Raw genomic sequence first — 19,717 nt, 5'->3', positions numbered from 1 at the left:
ATTTACTATGCATATTTAGCTAACATTTTTTTAAAAATTGAAGTAGAAGATACAATTGTTTTCAGAATAAGAAAGATCTCACATTTAAATGAGGAAGGGAGAAAAATGCTTTCTTAAGCGATATGTGTGGCTATAGAGTATAGGTGATTAGAGGAGGATGGAAGTGATGAGAAGGGAGTGTGTAGGACTGGTAGAGGATGAGGGGGTATATGTGTACATACCCAGAAAGAGTCCTCATACTCCATGAGATCTGTACCAGTTGATATGGTTGGTTTGTCAAAAAAGCCACCAAAAGCATATAATCCTTTTTTTTTCAGGCAAGGCAACCTTTGGTTGACCTCACAGATTGCAAGGACCTTGTCAGCTTACAATCCCTTATTTTTATTTTTTACGCCTACAGCACCTGGTCTTCCTAGGTGGTCTCCCATCCAAGTACTAACCAGGCCTGACCCTGCTTAGCTTCCGAGATCAGACAGGATCGGGCTTGTTCATGGAAAAACATAATCTTAATATGTGTATATGTGTATATATTTTTACATATGATATGTTTGGTTGCACCTGTGAAACTTACACGTTCTTTATTGAATGCATTTGTCTTGAGTTCATGAAAACATCAAAATCTTTTCTTTTTGAAAGAGCCTGGTGATAAACCAAGATTTTCCAATAAGAGGTTTTCTTTCTTTCTTTCTCAGGCTTGAAGTTCATTATTTCGCAGTATTTCAGCCACACCTTAGAGTATCAAAATGTCCACTTGTAAAGGCAAAATCTGTCCTTTATACTGGATAGAGATGATGTCACAGTGCTGATTACATTATACAAAATAGCCTTTTGTTTCTCAGTATAATCCTAAATCTCTTGTGTGTGTATAGAGGGTGCAATATGAGAAGCAGGCACTACAGTGTTTTGAGATTTTATTATTGTATTTTTTCTTCTATAATTCTGGAGTGCATATTATAGAAGCAGGTTTAGATCATCAATGAACAAATTACATTTTAGCGGTATTTTCTAGAGCAATTTTGTGGTTTTATGTTTTCTAACGATGTGCTCTTGTCTAAAGACAGTTTAAAAATTGAAATTTGATTCTTTAGCATCTTCATTGAAGCATAATTGACATAAATTGCACACATTAAAAAAGTATTATTTGATAAGTTTTGACATTTGTATACATCTGTGAAACCATCACCACAGTTAAGGAGCCTGTTCATCACCCCGAAATGTTTCCCACACCCCTTAATAATTCCTCTCTCCCTCCCCTACTATCCCTATCACCCATCCCCTGGCAACAACTGATCTGTCTTCTGTCACCTCGGATTAGCTTGCTTGAAATTAGATTTTAAATTTGAGTTATTTTTATTTCCATAGAAACTGGATCAGGATCTTAATGAAGTTAAAGCTCGAGTAGAAGAACTGGACAGAAAATACTACGAAGTGAAAAATAAGAAAGATGAATTACAAAGCGAAAGAAAGTTAGTATAGATTGACTAAAAAATATGCCTTTTTTTTGAGAAATACCAGTTACTGGCTGTTAAATGGTTTTTAAGTTATAAATTATTCAAGTTTGATTTTAGTGTTTTACTCTAAATTATATACTATCGTGTATCTTAATGCTTTTAAAATTAAAGACACTAATTTTTATTGATTAGTTACTTGTGGAGAGAGGAGAATGCAGAACAGCAAGCACTTGCTGCTAAAAGGGAAGATCTTGAAAAGAAACAGCAACTTCTTAGAGCGGCAACAGGAAAGGTGGGCAGATTCTTTTCATTATTTCAGTTTACATTGAGTCATTTATCATCAAACAAGAATTTATTAACTCTCAAACTGTCTGTAGGTCATTGGTTCCAGGTAATCAATAATAATAGAGTACAAATTACTTGCCTTATAAATATGAAATGATGAGTATTGTTTAAGTAGCCTTACTACCACTCATCCTATTAATGATAGCACTTGATTTTTAGATGAGGAACGCATTTTTAATGCTACTGTCATAGAACAGAACCCATAATATAAGATGTGTCTAGTTGAATATTTCAAGAAGGAATGTGTTGTTGAGAGTTTAGTTTAATTTCTAGTGTTTTTTAATGTATAGAGTAATGGTTTATTTCTTAGCAAGAGTGCCATTGGTAAATAATTTAAATCTTTTTCACTTCTAAACAGGCCATTTTAAATGGCATAGACAGCATAAACAAAGTGCTAGACCACTTTCGTCGAAAAGGAATAAACCAACATGTTCAAAATGGTTATCATGGCATTGTGATGAATAACTTTGAATGTGAGCCTGCTTTCTACACATGTGTGGAAGTCACTGCTGGGAACAGGTGAGATTGCTTTATATTTTGAGTTTTTAAAGTAAAGAGGAAATAAGAACAACCTAAGAAAGAACTTTTTGTAGTTTTAGTACAATATGTCTCTCATTATCTTATAATGCTCAATTACTTATTAATTTTCTAATTAGATATGTAGATGCCAAGTATTTGTTCCTAATTGTACAAGCTAGAACTTTTCCCTTTTGGGGTTTTTTCTTTATCCCATTTGAATTTTCTAAGTAGCTCCCTCCCCCCAGTATAAATTGGGTTGCATAGAAAGGAAATGAATTATTTATTTAAATGTTTATAGCACTTTAAAGTCTAGCGATAAAAAGGTGTCTCGTTCTGTTTACATATAGGTTATTTTATCATATTGTTGATTCAGATGAAGTCAGTACGAAGATTTTGATGGAGTTTAATAAAATGAATCTTCCTGGAGAAGTTACTTTTCTGCCTCTTAACAAGTTAGATGTAAGGGATACTGCCTATCCTGAAACCAATGTGAGTTGATGTGTGTTAAGGTCTATTTTTCTTTCAGTAAGTTACCTTTTTTCGTGTTTGGCACATGCTTAGTGCACAGGCACTATACATTGGGTTTTACATGGTTTGTGAGACATGTATGCCTTTCTTCCCATAGAGCACAGTCAGCGCAGGGTGGGGATGACAGAGGTCACAGCCACGACATAAAACATATCATTGAAAATGAGCAAAGTGTTAAAATATGCAAATGCCCGATACTTTGAGAGTGTCTCCAAGGGTGACAAGATTAAGTTTAGGTAGTTGGAGAAGTCCATAAGGAACTGTCATTTAAAGTGAATATTTTTAAGCTTTTCGAATATACTTTTTAAAATGGCTTATAAATTAAATTCAAGATGTCTAGCAAAATGATAAGTTCTGTAAGCATAATCTTGCATTTGTTACTACCTGGTATACTTTTCAGTGGATCAAAAATATTTTTCAGACAACCATTCTTGAAAAAAAAAAAATAATTGCTTTGAGATATTTGGTTTCAGAAAGTTCATAGTTGTAGCAACTGTTTTGCTATCCTCTAAGGTTAAAGCTGAAGAACCCTATGAGAATGATCAACAATTTAAGTGGAACAGTGAGAATCTTATAAGCTACTCAAAGGATCCAGGGAGTTTGAGGGAGGAGAAATTGAGTCAACAAATGTGACCTGTGAATGAAGCAAAACACAAAAGAATACATGTAGTGTGGTTCTCTATAAACTACATAAAACTAAACTTAGATAATACAACTAGAAAGAAGTGCAAGGAAGTGATTATCATAAAAGTTAGGATGGTGGTCACTGCCCAGGGTAATCACTGTATGATTAGGAAAGGGGCACACTCATGGCTTCTGGGTGTCAGCGGTGTTCTGTTTCTTGTCCTGCATGCTGATTATATTGGTATTCTCTTTATAGGTATTAATTTAAACTTAACTAAATATTGCATTTTTCTGTATGTAGGATTTATTTCTTAATTTAAAAATTCTTAAAATCTTGCGCTGACAGTCTAGGAGAGAAAAAGGGAACATAAATTTTATCTGAAAAAATTTTCTGAATATCTAAGATATAAAATAAAAACATTTTGAGGAAATACTATTTGTTTCCATTTATTTTGCCCTTCTATGTGATAGATGTTATCCTAAGCGTTTCACATATGTTATTTATCTCATCTTAACAACTTTATGAGGAAGGCACTGTATTTGCAATTTTGTAAATGAAGTAAGTGTTATATAAATCTAGCAGCTTGTCCAGAGCGCACATCTGGTGAGTGGCAGAACTAAGATTTGAACTTGAGCAGTATGGCTCCATAGCCACTAAACCTTTCATGACTGCTCTACTATTGGAAACTTAGATGATTACATGAGCACAGTTTTCAGAATATTTCAGTAGACTGATTTTTCTAACTTCAGTGTAAAAACGAATAGTTTTGAAATATAAAAACCTTTGTGTTTGTTTCATAAAGATGTAATTCATAATTCTAACACATTTTAAGTAACTTTGTTGTGATCTCTGCCTGCTGACAAAATATTCATTTTTAGGATGCTATTCCTATGATAAGTAAATTGAGGTACAATCCAAGGTTTGACAAAGCCTTCAAACATGTATTTGGAAAAACACTTATTTGTCGAAGCATGGAAGTTTCAACCCAGCTGGCCCGTGCTTTCACTATGGACTGCATTACCCTGGAAGGTTTGTAATAGTAATTCTTAGCTTTGAAAATTCATGTCTAGTTCTTGCTTTTTAAATAGCTGATTTATTCAAGTTAGAATCAAGACAGAGTCCACACTTTCTGTTTAGTTGATGTCTCTTAAAAATATAATCACTAGGTCTTTAATAGGGGTTCTTAACCTTTTTTGCAACATGAACTCCTTTGTCTCTTTGAAGTCTATGGACCCTTTCTCAAAATGTTTTTAAATGCATAAAATACTTAGGATCATTAAAGAATTATATTGGCATGGTTATCACAACATTTTTGAAAATATGACACTAATTCTTAAGGTATTCAAAAACAATTAGCAATGGGTCTAATAAGTCATAATTTTGAAGTACTGATGCATGTAAACAATATTTTGAGATTTGCGACTGACAGAAAATAGCTGTTTCTCTTGGTAACAAAGTTATAAGGACTGATAATATTATTATGGTTCTTGTCCCATTATAGAAGGAATTGCTAAATTTCGTTTGAGGTTAGTATAAAAACCAAGATTAAATATTTTTCCCACTCGAGTCATAGATCTGAATTTCACGTGTGGAATCCAGGTTAACCTCTGGTATAATGGTTCGCCTGCCCTCATTTTTTGTTTTTTTCCTTCTCTTTATGTGTCGGTGAAAGAAGGTAACCTCCTTAGCTTTATCACTATATATCTATATATATACATATATATATGTGTATATATATGTATATATATACACACACGCATATATGTGACATTTTGTTTTGAACCATCTGAGAATAAGTTGTAAAAATGAAATTTGAGCTCTGAAAATTAAGCACGTATCTCTTAAGAACAAGAACATTCTCCTTTATAACCACAATATCATTGTTACACCTAAGAAATTTAACATTAACCAAATAATATCTGAAAAGTATCTATATTCAAATTCTCTCAGTTGTCCTAAAGTATTTAAAAAACTTTTTTTATTAAAGTAATATTATTTTCAGGCATACATCATAGTAATTCGACATTTATCTTAGTAATTCGACATTATATATCTTTATTTACCTTATGCAGTGATCACATTCAGAATATTTTTCTATACAGGATCAAGTTAAGGTTGCATGCAATGGCTTCTCTTTAGATTCTTTCACTATAGGACAGTTTCTCCTGTTCCTTCCTACCCCCAGAAATTGACTTTCTTGAAGAATGTCCCATATTCTGGATTTGTCTTCTTGCTTCTTCATCACATTAAACATTCTTGACATGAGTGATATGTACTTATTGCATCACAATCTTTCAATTGTAAAGGTGTCTTTTCTCTTTTGTAATTAACTATATGTGGGCTTATTCTTTAAAAATATATGACTGTCATATTCCCCAACAACGTTTTTACCAATGATTTAGCATCCTTTGCTGACCCCTTGCCTGACTTACTTAATATACCAGGGGTTTCAAAATGGTAATTCTTAAATTCTGTTATTGCTTCTATAGTTATTAGCTATCACTGTTCTGTAAAGAAAGGCCCCTCCTTTCATTAATTTTTTTTTAAGTATCACTGTGATTCATGGATTCTTTTTTTAATTCAGTGTGCTACCACATTGTCACTATTACTTTTGATGCTCATATTTTCCTAAGTATGGCTAGTGGGAGTTCCAAACCTAATTCTGTGTCCTGCTGACATGTCCTCATTAATCTTTAGCGCTTTCTGCTTTTCTGGCAGATGTTCAAGCTCACCTAGAAGGTACATTTTTTAAAATGCAATTTTTAATATTAAAAATTTTTTTCATAGTGACCTAAATTCTTTTTTTCTCATTCAGTCTTTGGTTATTTGATTATAAGTCAGTTTGTCATTAAATAAAGCAGTTATCCAGAATTACTACCTTTCTTTATGTTTTGTTTATAGGTGACCAAGTTAGTCATCGGGGTGCTCTAACTGGAGGTTATTATGACACAAGAAAGTCTAGACTCGAATTACAAAAAGATGTTAGAAAAGCCGAAGAAGAACTAGGTGAGCTTGAAGCAAAGCTCAATGAAAATCTGCGGAGAAATATTGAAAATATCTTTTTGTCTTGTACTGCTGTGGAGAAAGAATTGCATTTTGGTTGGAATATATAATCTTTTGCATGTTAGGTGTGTTTTCTCATATATACAGTGGGAAAAAAATTCTATGTGTTACAACTTTGACTTTTTTTTAAGCACAAAAGCTTATATTTGCCTATTTAACTCCTGAAGACAGGAAAAAAACAAAACTATTTTAACATTGATCCTTCACTTAGCTATTAAATAGCTAATAGCAAGTTTACTTCTGAGAAAAGTCAGGAAACCCTAAAATTTAAAGTTATAGAGGGGACTGAGAAGGATCAGTCAGAAAATTGTATAAGGGAAACCAGGATAGTGTTTCAAGGAAGAAAGGTGGGAGGTATCAGGATTGCTATATACTACATAGAAGTTAAATATATAAAGGTTGAAAATGTCCATTCAAATTTACTATCTTAAGGACATTTGGTTCAGATTTAGTATTAGTGGAGGAAATGGCTGTCAAATCCAAGTCTTAGGAACCAAAGTGCTCTCAGTTTAGATAAAAATGGTATTCCATTAAGAGTGGCTAGTTCAGCTTAACTGAAACAGTTGTGCCTATGCATTTTCTTAACCGTGGTTTAAGACAAGTGCTTTATGGGTACTTCGCATTGCCACTCAAAAATACAAGTACTCAAACAGTAGAAACAGTTAATTATTTTTACTGCTTTGTTAGGATATTCTTAATTGAGACTGGCATTTAAAAAATATCTATGTTTTTAGCTTCTGTGCTCTCAGCACGGAGAAAAAGGTAAATAAACATCTTAATTTTGACCTTGCAGGGGTCTGTATAGGACACTTTGAGAACTGCCCAAATTTGTCAAGGTATTAGCACTAAGAAAGCATGGTGAAATAATAAGAAAAAGGAGGATATATTGACAGTGTACACAAACTACCTTCCTGAATTTGATAATCCCGTGAGGTAGAATTATTCTTCCACATGGGCATGGCCTCTTATATAATGCTTTAAGCATAACAGATTACATAGTAGGTATTTGTTGAATAAAAAGATACTTTAAATAATACCTTTATATTTCATTTAGCTTCCTCAAGAGCTGTCTGAGATTGATTGATTGCTATAGCTATTAGTAAAATAGTATGTCATTTTGAATGAGAAATAGTAGAATGAACACCATTAATGTAGTATTTTAATTCAGCATTGTTATGGTCCATAAATTTGGGGAAATAATTTTATTTAAGGGGAAAGGAAGGAGATACAAAATGTGTTTATAAGCACCAAAGAGAATTTAGAACATAAAATGTATTTACAACTTGGAGAGAATTTTCCTTAGCCTTGTATATGGATTAATAATGAAATTGATCAGTTGATGAACCAAATGCAGCAGATAGAGACCCAGCAAAGGAAGTTTAAAGCATCTCGAGATAGCATATTATCAGAAATGAAGATGCTAAAAGAGAAGAGGCAGCAGTCAGAGAAAACCTTTATGCCGAAGGTTCGTAAGTATGCCTTTTGATGTAGATGTTTTAATTATATAGAATTGGGTTCCCATGTTATATAGGTTATCTTTGGATTTCATTGTTCCATTTTTGTTTAGACCCATACGTTTTTGGCTGTCTACATTTACCTGTACCACACTTATACCCATGGGTACCCAAAGTCTCTTTTCGTAGGCCGCTTTTAGACTTTCCAACTTCATTAAACAAATAGGTATTTTGAACTATGGCATAATAGTACTATCTGATAGTAATTATTTTCTAGTAACCATTTTTGTCTGTAAAGTACTATTTATAGAGTTATTTGAACATTTGATTGCATTTTGTTCAGAGTGAATTAAAATTAGAAAACAAACTAGTATAGCTATTATAAGTGATAATACATATCGGTCTTATAAATATGAAGCCTTTTGGCAACAACTATTAATTTAGTACATCAGCGATACTAAAACAAGGTTTTCTTTAAATTGTCCATAGTTATTTCACCCTAACATCTTCTAGCAACATTTTTGTTCTTATGAATATGTATAAAGATTTTTGTTTAGTTTGATCATGGAATATGATATTCTACACAGCCCCATTGCATTGCATCATAAATATTCTTGTTGCTACATAGTTCTGGTTGTCACATTTAATGGATACCTAATGTTTAACTGAGTTGGTATGATTATTTACTTACTTTAATATCAAATATTGACTTTCCAATGTTTCACTGTTATAAGTAATACAGTGATTAATATCTTTATTAATAAATGAATAATCTGTTTTATAGCAACGTAGCTTACAAAGTTTGGAGGCAAGTTTGCATGCTATGGAGTCCACCAGAGAATCCTTGAAAGCAGAACTGGGAACTGATTTACTTTCTCAACTTAGTCTGGAAGATCAGAAGAGAGTAGATGCTCTAAATGATGAAATACGTCAACTTCAGCAGGCAAGTACAATTGACAGAGAAATTGAGAAACTATAATAATGAGACTTGGAGTAATAATATCCACAGAATAAATAAAATAAAGTTTTAATAAGTTTTTCTAAACCACTGCATGTCAGGATTATACAAGAAATCTTCATTTTGTTCTCATTTTGTTCTCATTTAATGTACATTTATCATTAGTAAAATTGAGCTTGTTAGCTTTGCTGTTATTTATTGATTTGACCACCTTCAAATATTTAATATCGTTTTGATTAAACATTTTAATAACATTCTATTTTGAAACATGTAAAAAACACTAAGTCCAAAAAATTAAAAGCAGGGAAAGAAAAATAGTTTTGACAGCATGCCTTGTAAAAAGAAACAGGCTCAAAAACTTAGCATTCTGAAGAGAGAAAATGAAAAAGTAGGGCTTTTTGGAAGTGTACAAAACTTCATTTCAGCTTATTTGAACACAGATGATGGAGATCACAGCAGATTAACAGCATTCCTTTGTGTGAAATGTGCATGCCTATGTAGACAAATTTTCTTTTCTTCTAGGAAAACAGACAGTTGCTGAATGAAAGAATTAAATTAGAAGGTATTATTACTCGAGTAGAGACTTATCTAAATGAGAATTTGAGAAAACGTTTGGACCAAGTAGAACAGGTATGTTTTGTTTTATTTGTCTGTGGGTTCCTTGATGACCATAACCTTTCAGAAGTCCTTATGTGAGAGGCTCTGATTGAGAGCATGGACTTGAGACATAAAGACTAGCTAGCAGTCTGACCATTTGCCTTGAGTTTTGGTTCTAGCACTGCCACCTAGTGTATGGTCTTGCACAAGTCATTTACTATTTCTAAGCTTCAGTTTATTCCTGTGTAAAATAATTGTAATAGTAATGCCTGTTTTGTATGATTATCCTGGCACATTCTAGGCACTCAGTAAAAATTATTAATATTTTCTCAGTAGTAGTCAGATGCTGAGAAGATTTTTAGTAATTATATCATTAGTTTTTTGTCCCTTTAATGGATACTTTAATTGCAATTATACGAAGTATGTTTTTTTGTTTTCTTGAATGCGTAAACATAACAGCTGTAGAAGCTGTTGGTAGTCACAACAGTTTGAAACTAACAAAATTTATATTTTGTGGCTTAATGCTCATAAATTCCTTCTGTGTTGCAGGAACTTAATGAACTTAGAGAGACAGAAGGGGGTACTGTTCTCACTGCTACAACCTCAGAACTTGAAGCTATCAATAAGAGAGTGAAAGATACTATGGCACGATCAGAAGGTGAATTTTCATTTAGTAAAATATTTTTAAGTGTGTAGTTAAATTTAGCTTATTCATTTTTTATAACATTGTTTACTACAAAAAAATATCCAAATAGGCAAAAGCATCTCTTAATGATTTTCTGTGTTTTCCATTATAAACTACAGTGAACGAAATTTAGAGGGTTGATTGTAAATAGTATTCTTTGTTTTATTGAAATGCTTGTGACAATTTTGAGGCCATAAATTATTAATTTTTTGACAAAGATATGAACTAGCCGAATCAAGTTTCTTATCACTTTGTTGCTGAGAAGAAAATTATTTTTAAGTTTTTATAAGCATTAATAAAAACTATACTTAAGTGGCTCTCATGTAAACTCTTTTGTCCTGAAATAAATGTTGTATGAATTTTACAGTAAAAATTAAACATTAGAAAGTCTATTTATTTTGACTTGACCATTAAAATAATTGGTCACATAACACTAAAAGTAGGTATTGTGGCCTAAGTTGTCTTTTTCCCTCATTTTAGATTTGGACAATTCCATCGATAAAACAGAAGCCGGAATTAAGGAGCTTCAGAAGAGTATGGAGCGCTGGAAAAATATGGAAAAAGAACATATGGATGCTATAAATCATGATACGAAAGAACTAGAAAAGATGACCAATCGACAAGGCATGCTGCTGAAGAAGAAAGAAGAGTGTATGAAGAAAATTCGAGAACTCGGATCACTTCCCCAGGAAGCATTTGAAAAATACCAAACACTGAGCCTCAAACAGGTAAATCTTGTTGGTTTTAAATTTGAAATCTCATTGCAAATTTTTCTCTATATGAATTTATACATTTTTTTCCTTTTTATAGTTGTTTAGAAAACTTGAACAGTGCAACACAGAATTGAAGAAGTACAGCCATGTTAACAAAAAAGCTTTGGATCAGTTTGTAAATTTCTCTGAGCAGAAAGAAAAGTTAATAAAGCGACAAGAAGAGTTGGATAGGGGGTACAAATCAATCATGGAACTGATGAATGTACTCGAACTTCGAAAATATGAAGCTATTCAGTTAACTTTCAAACAGGTATGTTTCCATTTGTGGTTAATACACACAAGGCAAAAGTTTCAGCTATTTAGTTTATTCAGTTTATAAAGATTTTAAAGCCTTTTTTCCCCACTGATAGTTGGATCTAATACATGTGAATAAATCTAGCAGATAGGTTGCTAACATAGTAACTAGAATGTTTTACACAGCTCTTAAGAGAATCCAATCTGTTATTCTTAGATTTAAAAAATACTTCTGATTACTTTTAAATATTTGTCTTTGTTTTAAGCAGTAATATATATAGTTCCAGCTAAGCAAAATTTATATTGGAATTGTGACTTTAACTGCCTGCCTTCTCTATTTATTTCACCTAAGCAAAATTTATATTTGAAGTGACACCCAACTTTATCTGTCTTTATTTTAAGGTGTCCAAGAACTTCAGTGAAGTATTCCAGAAGTTGGTACCTGGTGGCAAAGCTACTTTGGTGATGAAGAAAGGAGATGTGGAGGGCAGTCAGTCTCAGGATGAAGGAGAAGGAAGTGGTGAAAGTGAGAGGGGTTCTGGGTCACAAAGCAGTGTCCCATCAGTTGACCAGTTCACTGGAGTTGGAATTAGGGTAAATACCTTTACATCTAGTTTTCCGCAGCGATTACCATAGTAAAATTTGGAGAATATTTTGCAAATCTAAATTGTTGTATGAAATTTAATTTGAAGAGGTAATGGTGACTCCACTTCTTTAGGATATTAACTCAGATGTTTTCTTAGGTGTCATTTACAGGAAAACAAGGTGAAATGAGAGAAATGCAACAGCTTTCAGGTGGACAGAAATCCTTGGTAGCCCTTGCTCTGATTTTTGCCATTCAAAAATGTGACCCAGCTCCTTTTTACTTGTTTGATGAGATTGACCAGGCTCTGGATGCTCAGCACAGAAAGGCTGTGTCAGGTACAGTTATGGTTTTGAATTTAGTAATGAGAACTTCCTTAAAAATTATAGCTTACCTTTTTATAGTGATTTCTTGTTGCCTCAGATATTAGCAGGGACTAGACAGGGTATATATTCAGTAAATAAAATTTTTCTTAACAGGTATTTTAAAATTTAGTATTACACTACAAAGGTTAGTTCTGTGAGAAATAGGTGTAATTCTTTGAATCAGTTGAGAATCCTACTTCAGTTAAACTTTTATGTAAAAGTCTCTTGTTTTAAAACTCGTTTTTCTCAATGTTTGATTAGCCCCTGTCATAAACAGTGTTGATTCTATTCTGTGTTTAAAGAATCTGTGTCTAATTTTTAGTAAGTTCAAAAGATCTTAGGGGTGGGGATGTAGCAGGAGAAGGTTATTTTTGTTTTTTTGTGTGTGAGAAAACTTACTTTGCTCTGACATTTCTAACTTCTGTGTTAGAAGTTGTCGCTTTTATGTTCTGTAACTTTAAGATATTTGGGTTAAAGATTTATTCCTACTTTAAGGAATCAAGTTAGTAATTTCCGTAGGTGTATACATGAAAAATGTAGTCACAGATTATTTTTGAATTTTAAGTAAGAGGAAAAGAGTATTCAGATCTACTGAGAAAAGGGATTATTAAATTATCTTTTTTTTCTTTCTTTCTTTTTTTTTTTTTTTTTTACACAGATATGATTATGGAACTTGCTGTACATGCTCAGTTTATTACAACTACTTTTAGGCCTGAATTGCTTGAGTCAGCTGACAAATTCTACGGTGTAAAGTTCAGAAACAAGGTAATTTTTTTTATATGAAGTTTAAGTTCATATAGTATGTAATCCATTATATTTGTTGAATTCTTATGTTAAGTCATGAAAGAGAACTTAGAAAGTTGTTGCTTATCTGATGATGATGTCTTTGTGAAGAAAAACTTTTACTTCAAATGCCTGTGAAGTTAAGCAATTTTTTGTGGCATTCATTGCATTGATTTTTTTCATTGGCATTAAGAGAAAATATCTTCTTGTTTAGTCTATTCAGTGCTTATTTAATGCACAGTCTTTAACAATTATATACATCTTTTTTAACCAACTCTGAACCCCCATCTGTTCCTGATGTTTTAAGCTTTCAGATTCTTTGAAATAGCAAAATAATAAAAATTGAACAAAAAATGTGGTTTAAATATTTAGGCATAAGTACTTTTGTCTGTATCTTCAGACCATTAAAGTGCAGAATTGAATGAACATCATTATAAATAAAGGTTTTATAAGTCAGTGCTGTAGAATCATGTAACTTTATATGTAAAATATATAGGTGATAGTCTATATGTTTTAAATATTAGTCTATACAGTGGGAACAGATATATTCCTTTAATATTTAACAGCTTTTGTTTAACATTTATTTTTCAGGTTAGTCATATTGATGTGATCACAGCAGAGATGGCCAAAGACTTTGTAGAAGATGATACCACTCATGGTTAATTGGAAAATATTGCCCGTTGGTTTGGAAGATGTGTATAGTAATATGATTCTCACACCCAGGAATTGTAAATTTAAACCTAAAGATCTGGTCGTTATTAATAGTTTTCAGACTTAGAGCACACGTAGTCCTTTTATATTTCTGTCATTGTATTTTATAAGGTGCTCTGTAATGTTACATTTCTACTTATAGTTTAAGAATTTTATTTCCCACACAACTTTTTGTAAAGTGTCCTCCTATTTTAAATCTTTTGAAACATGCTAAATATTGTTTCCTAATTATTTTATCAATTATATTGCCTCTTTTTTTATAGCTTCAATTAAATAATTGGTTTTATGACTAGTTTTTGTGTTTTTTGTGGCTTTTTGTTTATAGTTGTACAATTAGAAACAAATTTTTCTTAAAGATCCATTTTTATTTTGCATAAGAAAAGATCGGCTTTCACCTAGAAGGAGATTAAAATATCGTCTCATATTCTGTTGAATTACATCAGTGATTCCCAATCCTGGTAACGTGCTTAAAAGCTTTCCATGGGGAAAGCTTTTAAAATTGTAACACTGCTAGTCTTTCCCTAGACCAGTTGGATCAAAACCTAGAGGAAGTAGGCTCCTGATCGTTGTTAATTCTAAAGTTCCCCCGGGTGTTCTGACCCCCGGTGAGGGTTAGAATCCCTACTTTTTAACTCCATATAACTTTCCTTTAAAAATTAAGATGGCAATGCCTTTAATAGAATTTGAGGAGGTAGCTTTAAGAGTATCTAAGAACATTTAAGCCAAAAAATTAACCCATACTGTTTCCTTGTTCTTCTGGATAAGTAGTTTTAGAAAACATTGTTATGGAAACATTGTTTTTTTTTTTTTCCTCAGGTGAGGTCTTTGTTGTTTATTGTTTTAAAAATTGCTTCATTGACATAATTCACACATAAAATCCACCCATTAAAATTATACAATTCAGTACTTGTGCATTTTTAGGATATTCACAGAATTATGCAACCATCTCTATAGTCTTAATTTTATTACCCTAGAAAAGAAACCCTGTACCTGTCAGTGGTCACACTGCATTCCCTCTTCCCTCATCCCCTGGCAATCCCAAATCTTTCTGTCTCATGCTGTGAGTTTGCCAGTTCTGGACATTTCATATAAATAGAATCAGACAATATGGGTCCTTTTGTAACTGGTTTCTTTTTCTAAGCATATTTTCAAGATTCATTCTTGTCGTAGCACATATATATCTGTGTGCTGAGTAATATCTCGTTGTACAACTATATACCATGATTTTTTTATCCATTCATTATTCAAACATTTGGGTGGTTTCTACCTTTTGGGGTATTGTAAATAGTGCTGCTATGGATATTCGTGACCAAGTTTTGTGTGGATATGTTTTCATTTGGTGGGATGTCTACACCTAGGATTGGAAATGTTGGATCACATATGGTAACTGTTTTAATATTTAGAGAAACTGCCAAACTTTCCCAAAGAAGCTACAACATTTTACATTCCCCCCAGTGATCTATGAGGATTTTTTTTTTTTTTTTTTTTAACTATAGCTTCTGAGTATGGAGTGGTCTCTTATGGTTTTAATTTGCGTTTTCCTGATGACCAAAGATGTTAAGCAACTTTTTATGTACTTATTGGTCACTTGTATCTCTCTTTTTGGTGAGATGTCTGTTCATATCTTTTGCCCATGTTTAAATTCTGTTATTTGTATTCTTACTATAAATCTTAGAATTTGTGTTCTTAGAATACAGATAACAAGTTGTAAAAGTTCTTTGTATATTCTAGATACAAGTTCTTTATTAGGTATATGGCTTGGCAAATACTTTCTCCCAGCCTATGAATTGCCTTTTTACTTTTTTAACAGTAAAAATTTTGCAAAAAAAAAAAATCCATGTCCAATTTCCTCCTAATAAGGATATCAGATTGGATTAGGGCCCACTCTACAGTTTCAGGGCCTCCTTAAAGGCCCTGTGTTCAAGTGGAGGTAGAAATGGTTGGTGTATAGTTGATGATCTATAGCTTTGCTCTGATATAACCAACCCTCCATAATACAGAATTTGGTGAGGGATGTTATATGCATAGCATCATTCTAGAACTTAATATTCTTGAGAGTCTCCTGAGGGTATCAGTATAATGAAACTTCAGTAAATTTGTAACAGTAAGCACCTAAAAGATGAAACATAGAACATAAATATAAAACCCATATTCTTTGCTATATCTTAGTCATAAATTAATAATTTGAAAATTTTAAAAATGAAAATTCTGGGCATACTTGGTCAACCCAGAAATTAGAGAAAAGATAGAAATTGACCCCAGGAATTAGCCAGTGATTGATTCATAAGAAAATCTAAATCTGCTTCTCTCTGGCTGGATAGTCCAGTCCTGATACTGCAACAAAGTATTAGTACATTTGAAGTATATGTATTAGAATTGAAGAATATATATTTTTAAATCACCTTACCAGCTAGACTGCTACTATATTAACATTTTGAGGCATTTCCTTCAAATCTTCAAAGTTTTATGGTTACTTTTTATGTTTATACTAGATATATAATTTCATATCCTAAACTTTTCACTTAGTAATACAATATAAAATATTCATGTTTAATCTCTTTTGAAACAAATTTTAGTAGGAATAAAATTCTGTCAAGTAGAAGTAGCCTAGTTTACTTAAATATCTCCTGTTGGATGCTTAGTTTGTTTTCTTTTGTCTATATTACCAAAACCAACCAACCCCAAAACTGAACATTTTAATACATAAAACTCTTTGGAAATTTAGGATTATTTTTGCAAGATACATTTCCTAGAAGTCAGAGTGAACATGCATAAAGCTTTTTGTATAATTTTTGCACCTTTTTCAAAAATATAAATTTGAAATGATTGGTCTAAATGTGTTAAGGGTCTGTCTACTCGAAATAAGTCAGAGAGCACTAACTTTTAAAGACAGTGATACAATTTATAGAAACTGCATTTACTATGAATAGTTGTATAATAGTCATAAAATAGAAGTATAGAAAAAGGTTAAAGATGAGTTTGGAAGATTCCTTTTTTTTTTTCTTTTTTAAAGTAAGCATTAACAACCCTGTATTTGAAAACATTTAGTTAATTCTTAAAAGGAGTTCCTAACAACTTGAGATGGGGGATGCACTTTCATTCAGCTCCCCACAAAGGGAGAATACCAGTGCTGAGGAAAAGAACAGGTTAAGATTTCTGTCACCCAGCAAATGGTCACCTTACACAGGGAGCAGCATCATGCTGCTGGGATACTTGCCAGAGAGAGGTGCAGACAGTGCGTGCTGTCAAGGATTTCCTATAGTAGGAATAGTATTCATCTTTCTTCACCTTTTACTTATGTAAATCTGTCTCCTTAACCTGGATCACTAATAAGTAATCCGAATCTGCATGTTTATGCCGGGTCTGAAATGTTCAATGGGAAGAGTAAATGGAAAACATGACCATTAATGCAGTTAAAACTGGTGACAGCAAGGTGGTAACCTACTACCAAGTAACTAGGAAGGTCTTTCTTTACTTGAGGATATATATATATATATTTTTTTCATTTTAAATTTTATATAATTAGGCAGAAATTATCCTCTACTTTTGTATGAATATTAAGGAATAGTAATACTCTTGTTCCCTAGATTTCATACTTTGGGAAAGACAAGTAGCTCTTTTCTTCCAGGAAAAATAATGACAATCTATTTTAATCGTCAGTTGCCTAGAGGTGCGGTGTGGCCTTTATTTTGGTCACAGTAAGTAATTCTTGACAAAATAGGTTGGTTCAGTTACATTTCTAGAAGGAATCAATTTGGGAGGAACTCAGATTTTGTAAAGCATTTCCTCTTAAATCTGGGTTTTTTGGTCAATACTTTCTCTAAGCTACAAATAGTAGGATCTTACACGTAGGATACATTTAGATCCAGAGATATAAGATCTTAGTTTAATACCTTCAGTTTATAGCTGAGGAAATTTGAAGCCTAGGTTAATGCCCAGGCAATGACCCTACTGATTGAGCACTACACACAGCGTCGTAACTAACAGCCGGAACCAAAGCCTGGCTTTCCTGCCCAGGGACAACGTAATTTCTAGGGCACTAGCGCTCTGTTCTCCCTGGTTAACTATGGAAATGGGGGAGGTGTTGTATCATATTTGCAGTGTTGATTGATCCTCTATGTTAAAGTAACAGATTTTATAGGCGACTCACCACCCTTTTACTTTACTTTTTCCCTCCTCATCTCGCTTTGTCATTAGACCTCATCTACTCAGGTACACTCTGATCTCTTGTCTCACTTAATATCCTAAGGGGACTGGATTACTCCTGGCTCCCAGTCTTCTGCATGAAAGATGCCAGCGTTGCTCCATAAATCTGCCACCATGTGGCACTCAGTCTCCCCTTCCTAGAGACAGAGAGTCTCCTGGGTGTAAGAGCCCTTCTGGCAGCCAGTAACTGCCCAGGGAGACGAGGGAGCATCGAGATTAGGTTTGTAAGGAGAACATGGATATATTTACTCTCTCGAGTTATTATATTGGTTGGTATAACTCCATTGCAAAGAGAACATTAACATTTGAATGTTACCTTTTAGGGATTTTGTGTGGTTCAGACCAGGGCCTGGCATGTTGATTATGAAGTACACATTCAAGTGTACAGAAGTAGCAAGTCTCAAATTATTCAGCCATTAAAAATGATGGTTATAAAAACTGGAAACATGGAAGTATATATAGGTGAGAGAGAAAAACCACAATAGAAAATTGAACTTGGAAGACATGGGTGTAAAGCAAAATCATTTGGGTTTAAGGTCACAGAATCAGTTAATGTGTAACATAGTAAAGAACTATGCCACTTCTAAAGCACAAGCCTTTGCTGGAAGAGGTTTTTCAAATAGGAAGTCTCTTATACCACCTCAGGATTAGAAATGATGACTGCAAAGATTGGTAAGGGTGACGATTTCCTCAGCTTTATGCCGCTATTTTTTCTCTCACTACCCTAAATCTCAAGTTACTTCATTTACTTCCAGGACCGCTAGAGGGGGCCCTTGACACATGCCAAACCCTCCTCCATTTTTTTCCCCGTTTAGTTTTCAAACTCGTTTCTTCTCTAATTCCTTATTAAGTAGAGTAACAGGAGCAATGAGAAGGTCGACGTGTGATAGTCCTGAGATTTCTCTGTTGTAGGAGTTTATGGGCTAAGTGTTAACTGCTTGCAGTTCAATGATAAATTAGATGCTTTGAGTCAAGATTCCTAGTGCTTGAAACAGGTTATATTACTATTTAGAAAGCTAAGCAGCAGCTGTTTAATGGGGCTTGTTAACAAAATGGCAGCCCTTTCTGCTTATTTCTCTTTAGAGGAGTAGCTTTTCCTACCTGTGCCTGATTTAAACACATTTACTTTGTGTAAGTGACTTAATAGTTACTAATTACCTTCTGAAGTACCAGAGGCCCTCATTACCTCACGTAGGGGCATCAGGTTATAGGTGGATGGTGTTAATCCCAGTCTACAGAAGAGGAAATTGAGCTTCCGTGAGGGTGAAGTAACGTGCCTAAAAACTTCTGCCAGAAAGTGGTGGAGCTGAGAGAGTAGAACCTTGGTCTAACCTACTTTGCCAGACCTCTCTGGCTTCCTTTTTAAAACTCCAGATGAAGATGGTGCCAGCGCTTGCAGATCTACCAGCCACAATGCAGGGCGAAGGCACCTCTGACTAGTTGGTTTCCAAGCTGTGGACAAATCAGAAGTGTATCTGGAGCTTTGTTCTTTCCTGCAGCCCCCCTCCCCAGTCCCTTACTCACCGCCCCCCCAACCCCCCCCCACCCCCACCCCCAGGGATGCCAGGCCACAAAAGCAGGTTTTGTTGTAACAAGATCCTAGGTTATGCAGGCTTTCTCAGATGGTGCCCAAGGAGTCCCAAATCCTAACCGGGAGCCCCTTTTCCTCATTCTGTGTGACCCACATACTTCTTTGCAGAGTAAGATGCTGGTTGGGTGCTTTTGGGTCTGGAATTCTCTAGCATTTAACCTTCAGCTCCTCTCATGTCCCCCAACCCTCTTCTCTGCCCCCGGTTTTTAAAAAGGCGAGGGTTGCACATGGAGCACTTGAACATGG

The 19,717-nt window shown here is 33.7% G+C and overlaps 1 protein-coding gene and 1 pseudogene across 2 annotated transcripts in view; one reads left to right on the top strand and one right to left on the bottom strand.

The window, feature by feature from the left end:
* Positions 1–13,905, top strand: part of SMC3 (structural maintenance of chromosomes 3) — a 30,688-nt gene extending 16,783 nt beyond the window's left edge. For both annotated transcript variants that reach the window (XM_011363753.2, XM_011363754.2), the window contains 16 exons: positions 1,363–1,466; positions 1,644–1,743; positions 2,155–2,315; positions 2,663–2,804; positions 4,347–4,497; positions 6,370–6,522; positions 7,845–7,996; positions 8,770–8,928; positions 9,466–9,573; positions 10,090–10,198; positions 10,706–10,953; positions 11,036–11,248; positions 11,635–11,826; positions 11,976–12,153; positions 12,839–12,945; positions 13,555–13,905. In XM_011363753.2, the coding sequence (XP_011362055.1) occupies positions 1,363–1,466; positions 1,644–1,743; positions 2,155–2,315; positions 2,663–2,804; positions 4,347–4,497; positions 6,370–6,522; positions 7,845–7,996; positions 8,770–8,928; positions 9,466–9,573; positions 10,090–10,198; positions 10,706–10,953; positions 11,036–11,248; positions 11,635–11,826; positions 11,976–12,153; positions 12,839–12,945; positions 13,555–13,626 (2,349 nt within the window). In that variant the 3' untranslated portion in view covers positions 13,627–13,905. The remainder of the gene's footprint in view (positions 1–1,362; positions 1,467–1,643; positions 1,744–2,154; positions 2,316–2,662; positions 2,805–4,346; positions 4,498–6,369; positions 6,523–7,844; positions 7,997–8,769; positions 8,929–9,465; positions 9,574–10,089; positions 10,199–10,705; positions 10,954–11,035; positions 11,249–11,634; positions 11,827–11,975; positions 12,154–12,838; positions 12,946–13,554) is intronic.
* Positions 392–506, bottom strand: LOC111742264 (annotated as a pseudogene).
* Positions 13,906–19,717: the final 5,812 nt, after the last annotated feature.

This window comes from Pteropus vampyrus, unplaced genomic scaffold (assembly GCF_000151845.1).
Source record: "Pteropus vampyrus isolate Shadow unplaced genomic scaffold, Pvam_2.0 Scaffold89, whole genome shotgun sequence".
NCBI lineage: Eukaryota > Metazoa > Chordata > Mammalia > Chiroptera > Pteropodidae > Pteropus > Pteropus vampyrus.
This window is presented reverse-complemented; position numbering and strand designations above follow the sequence as displayed.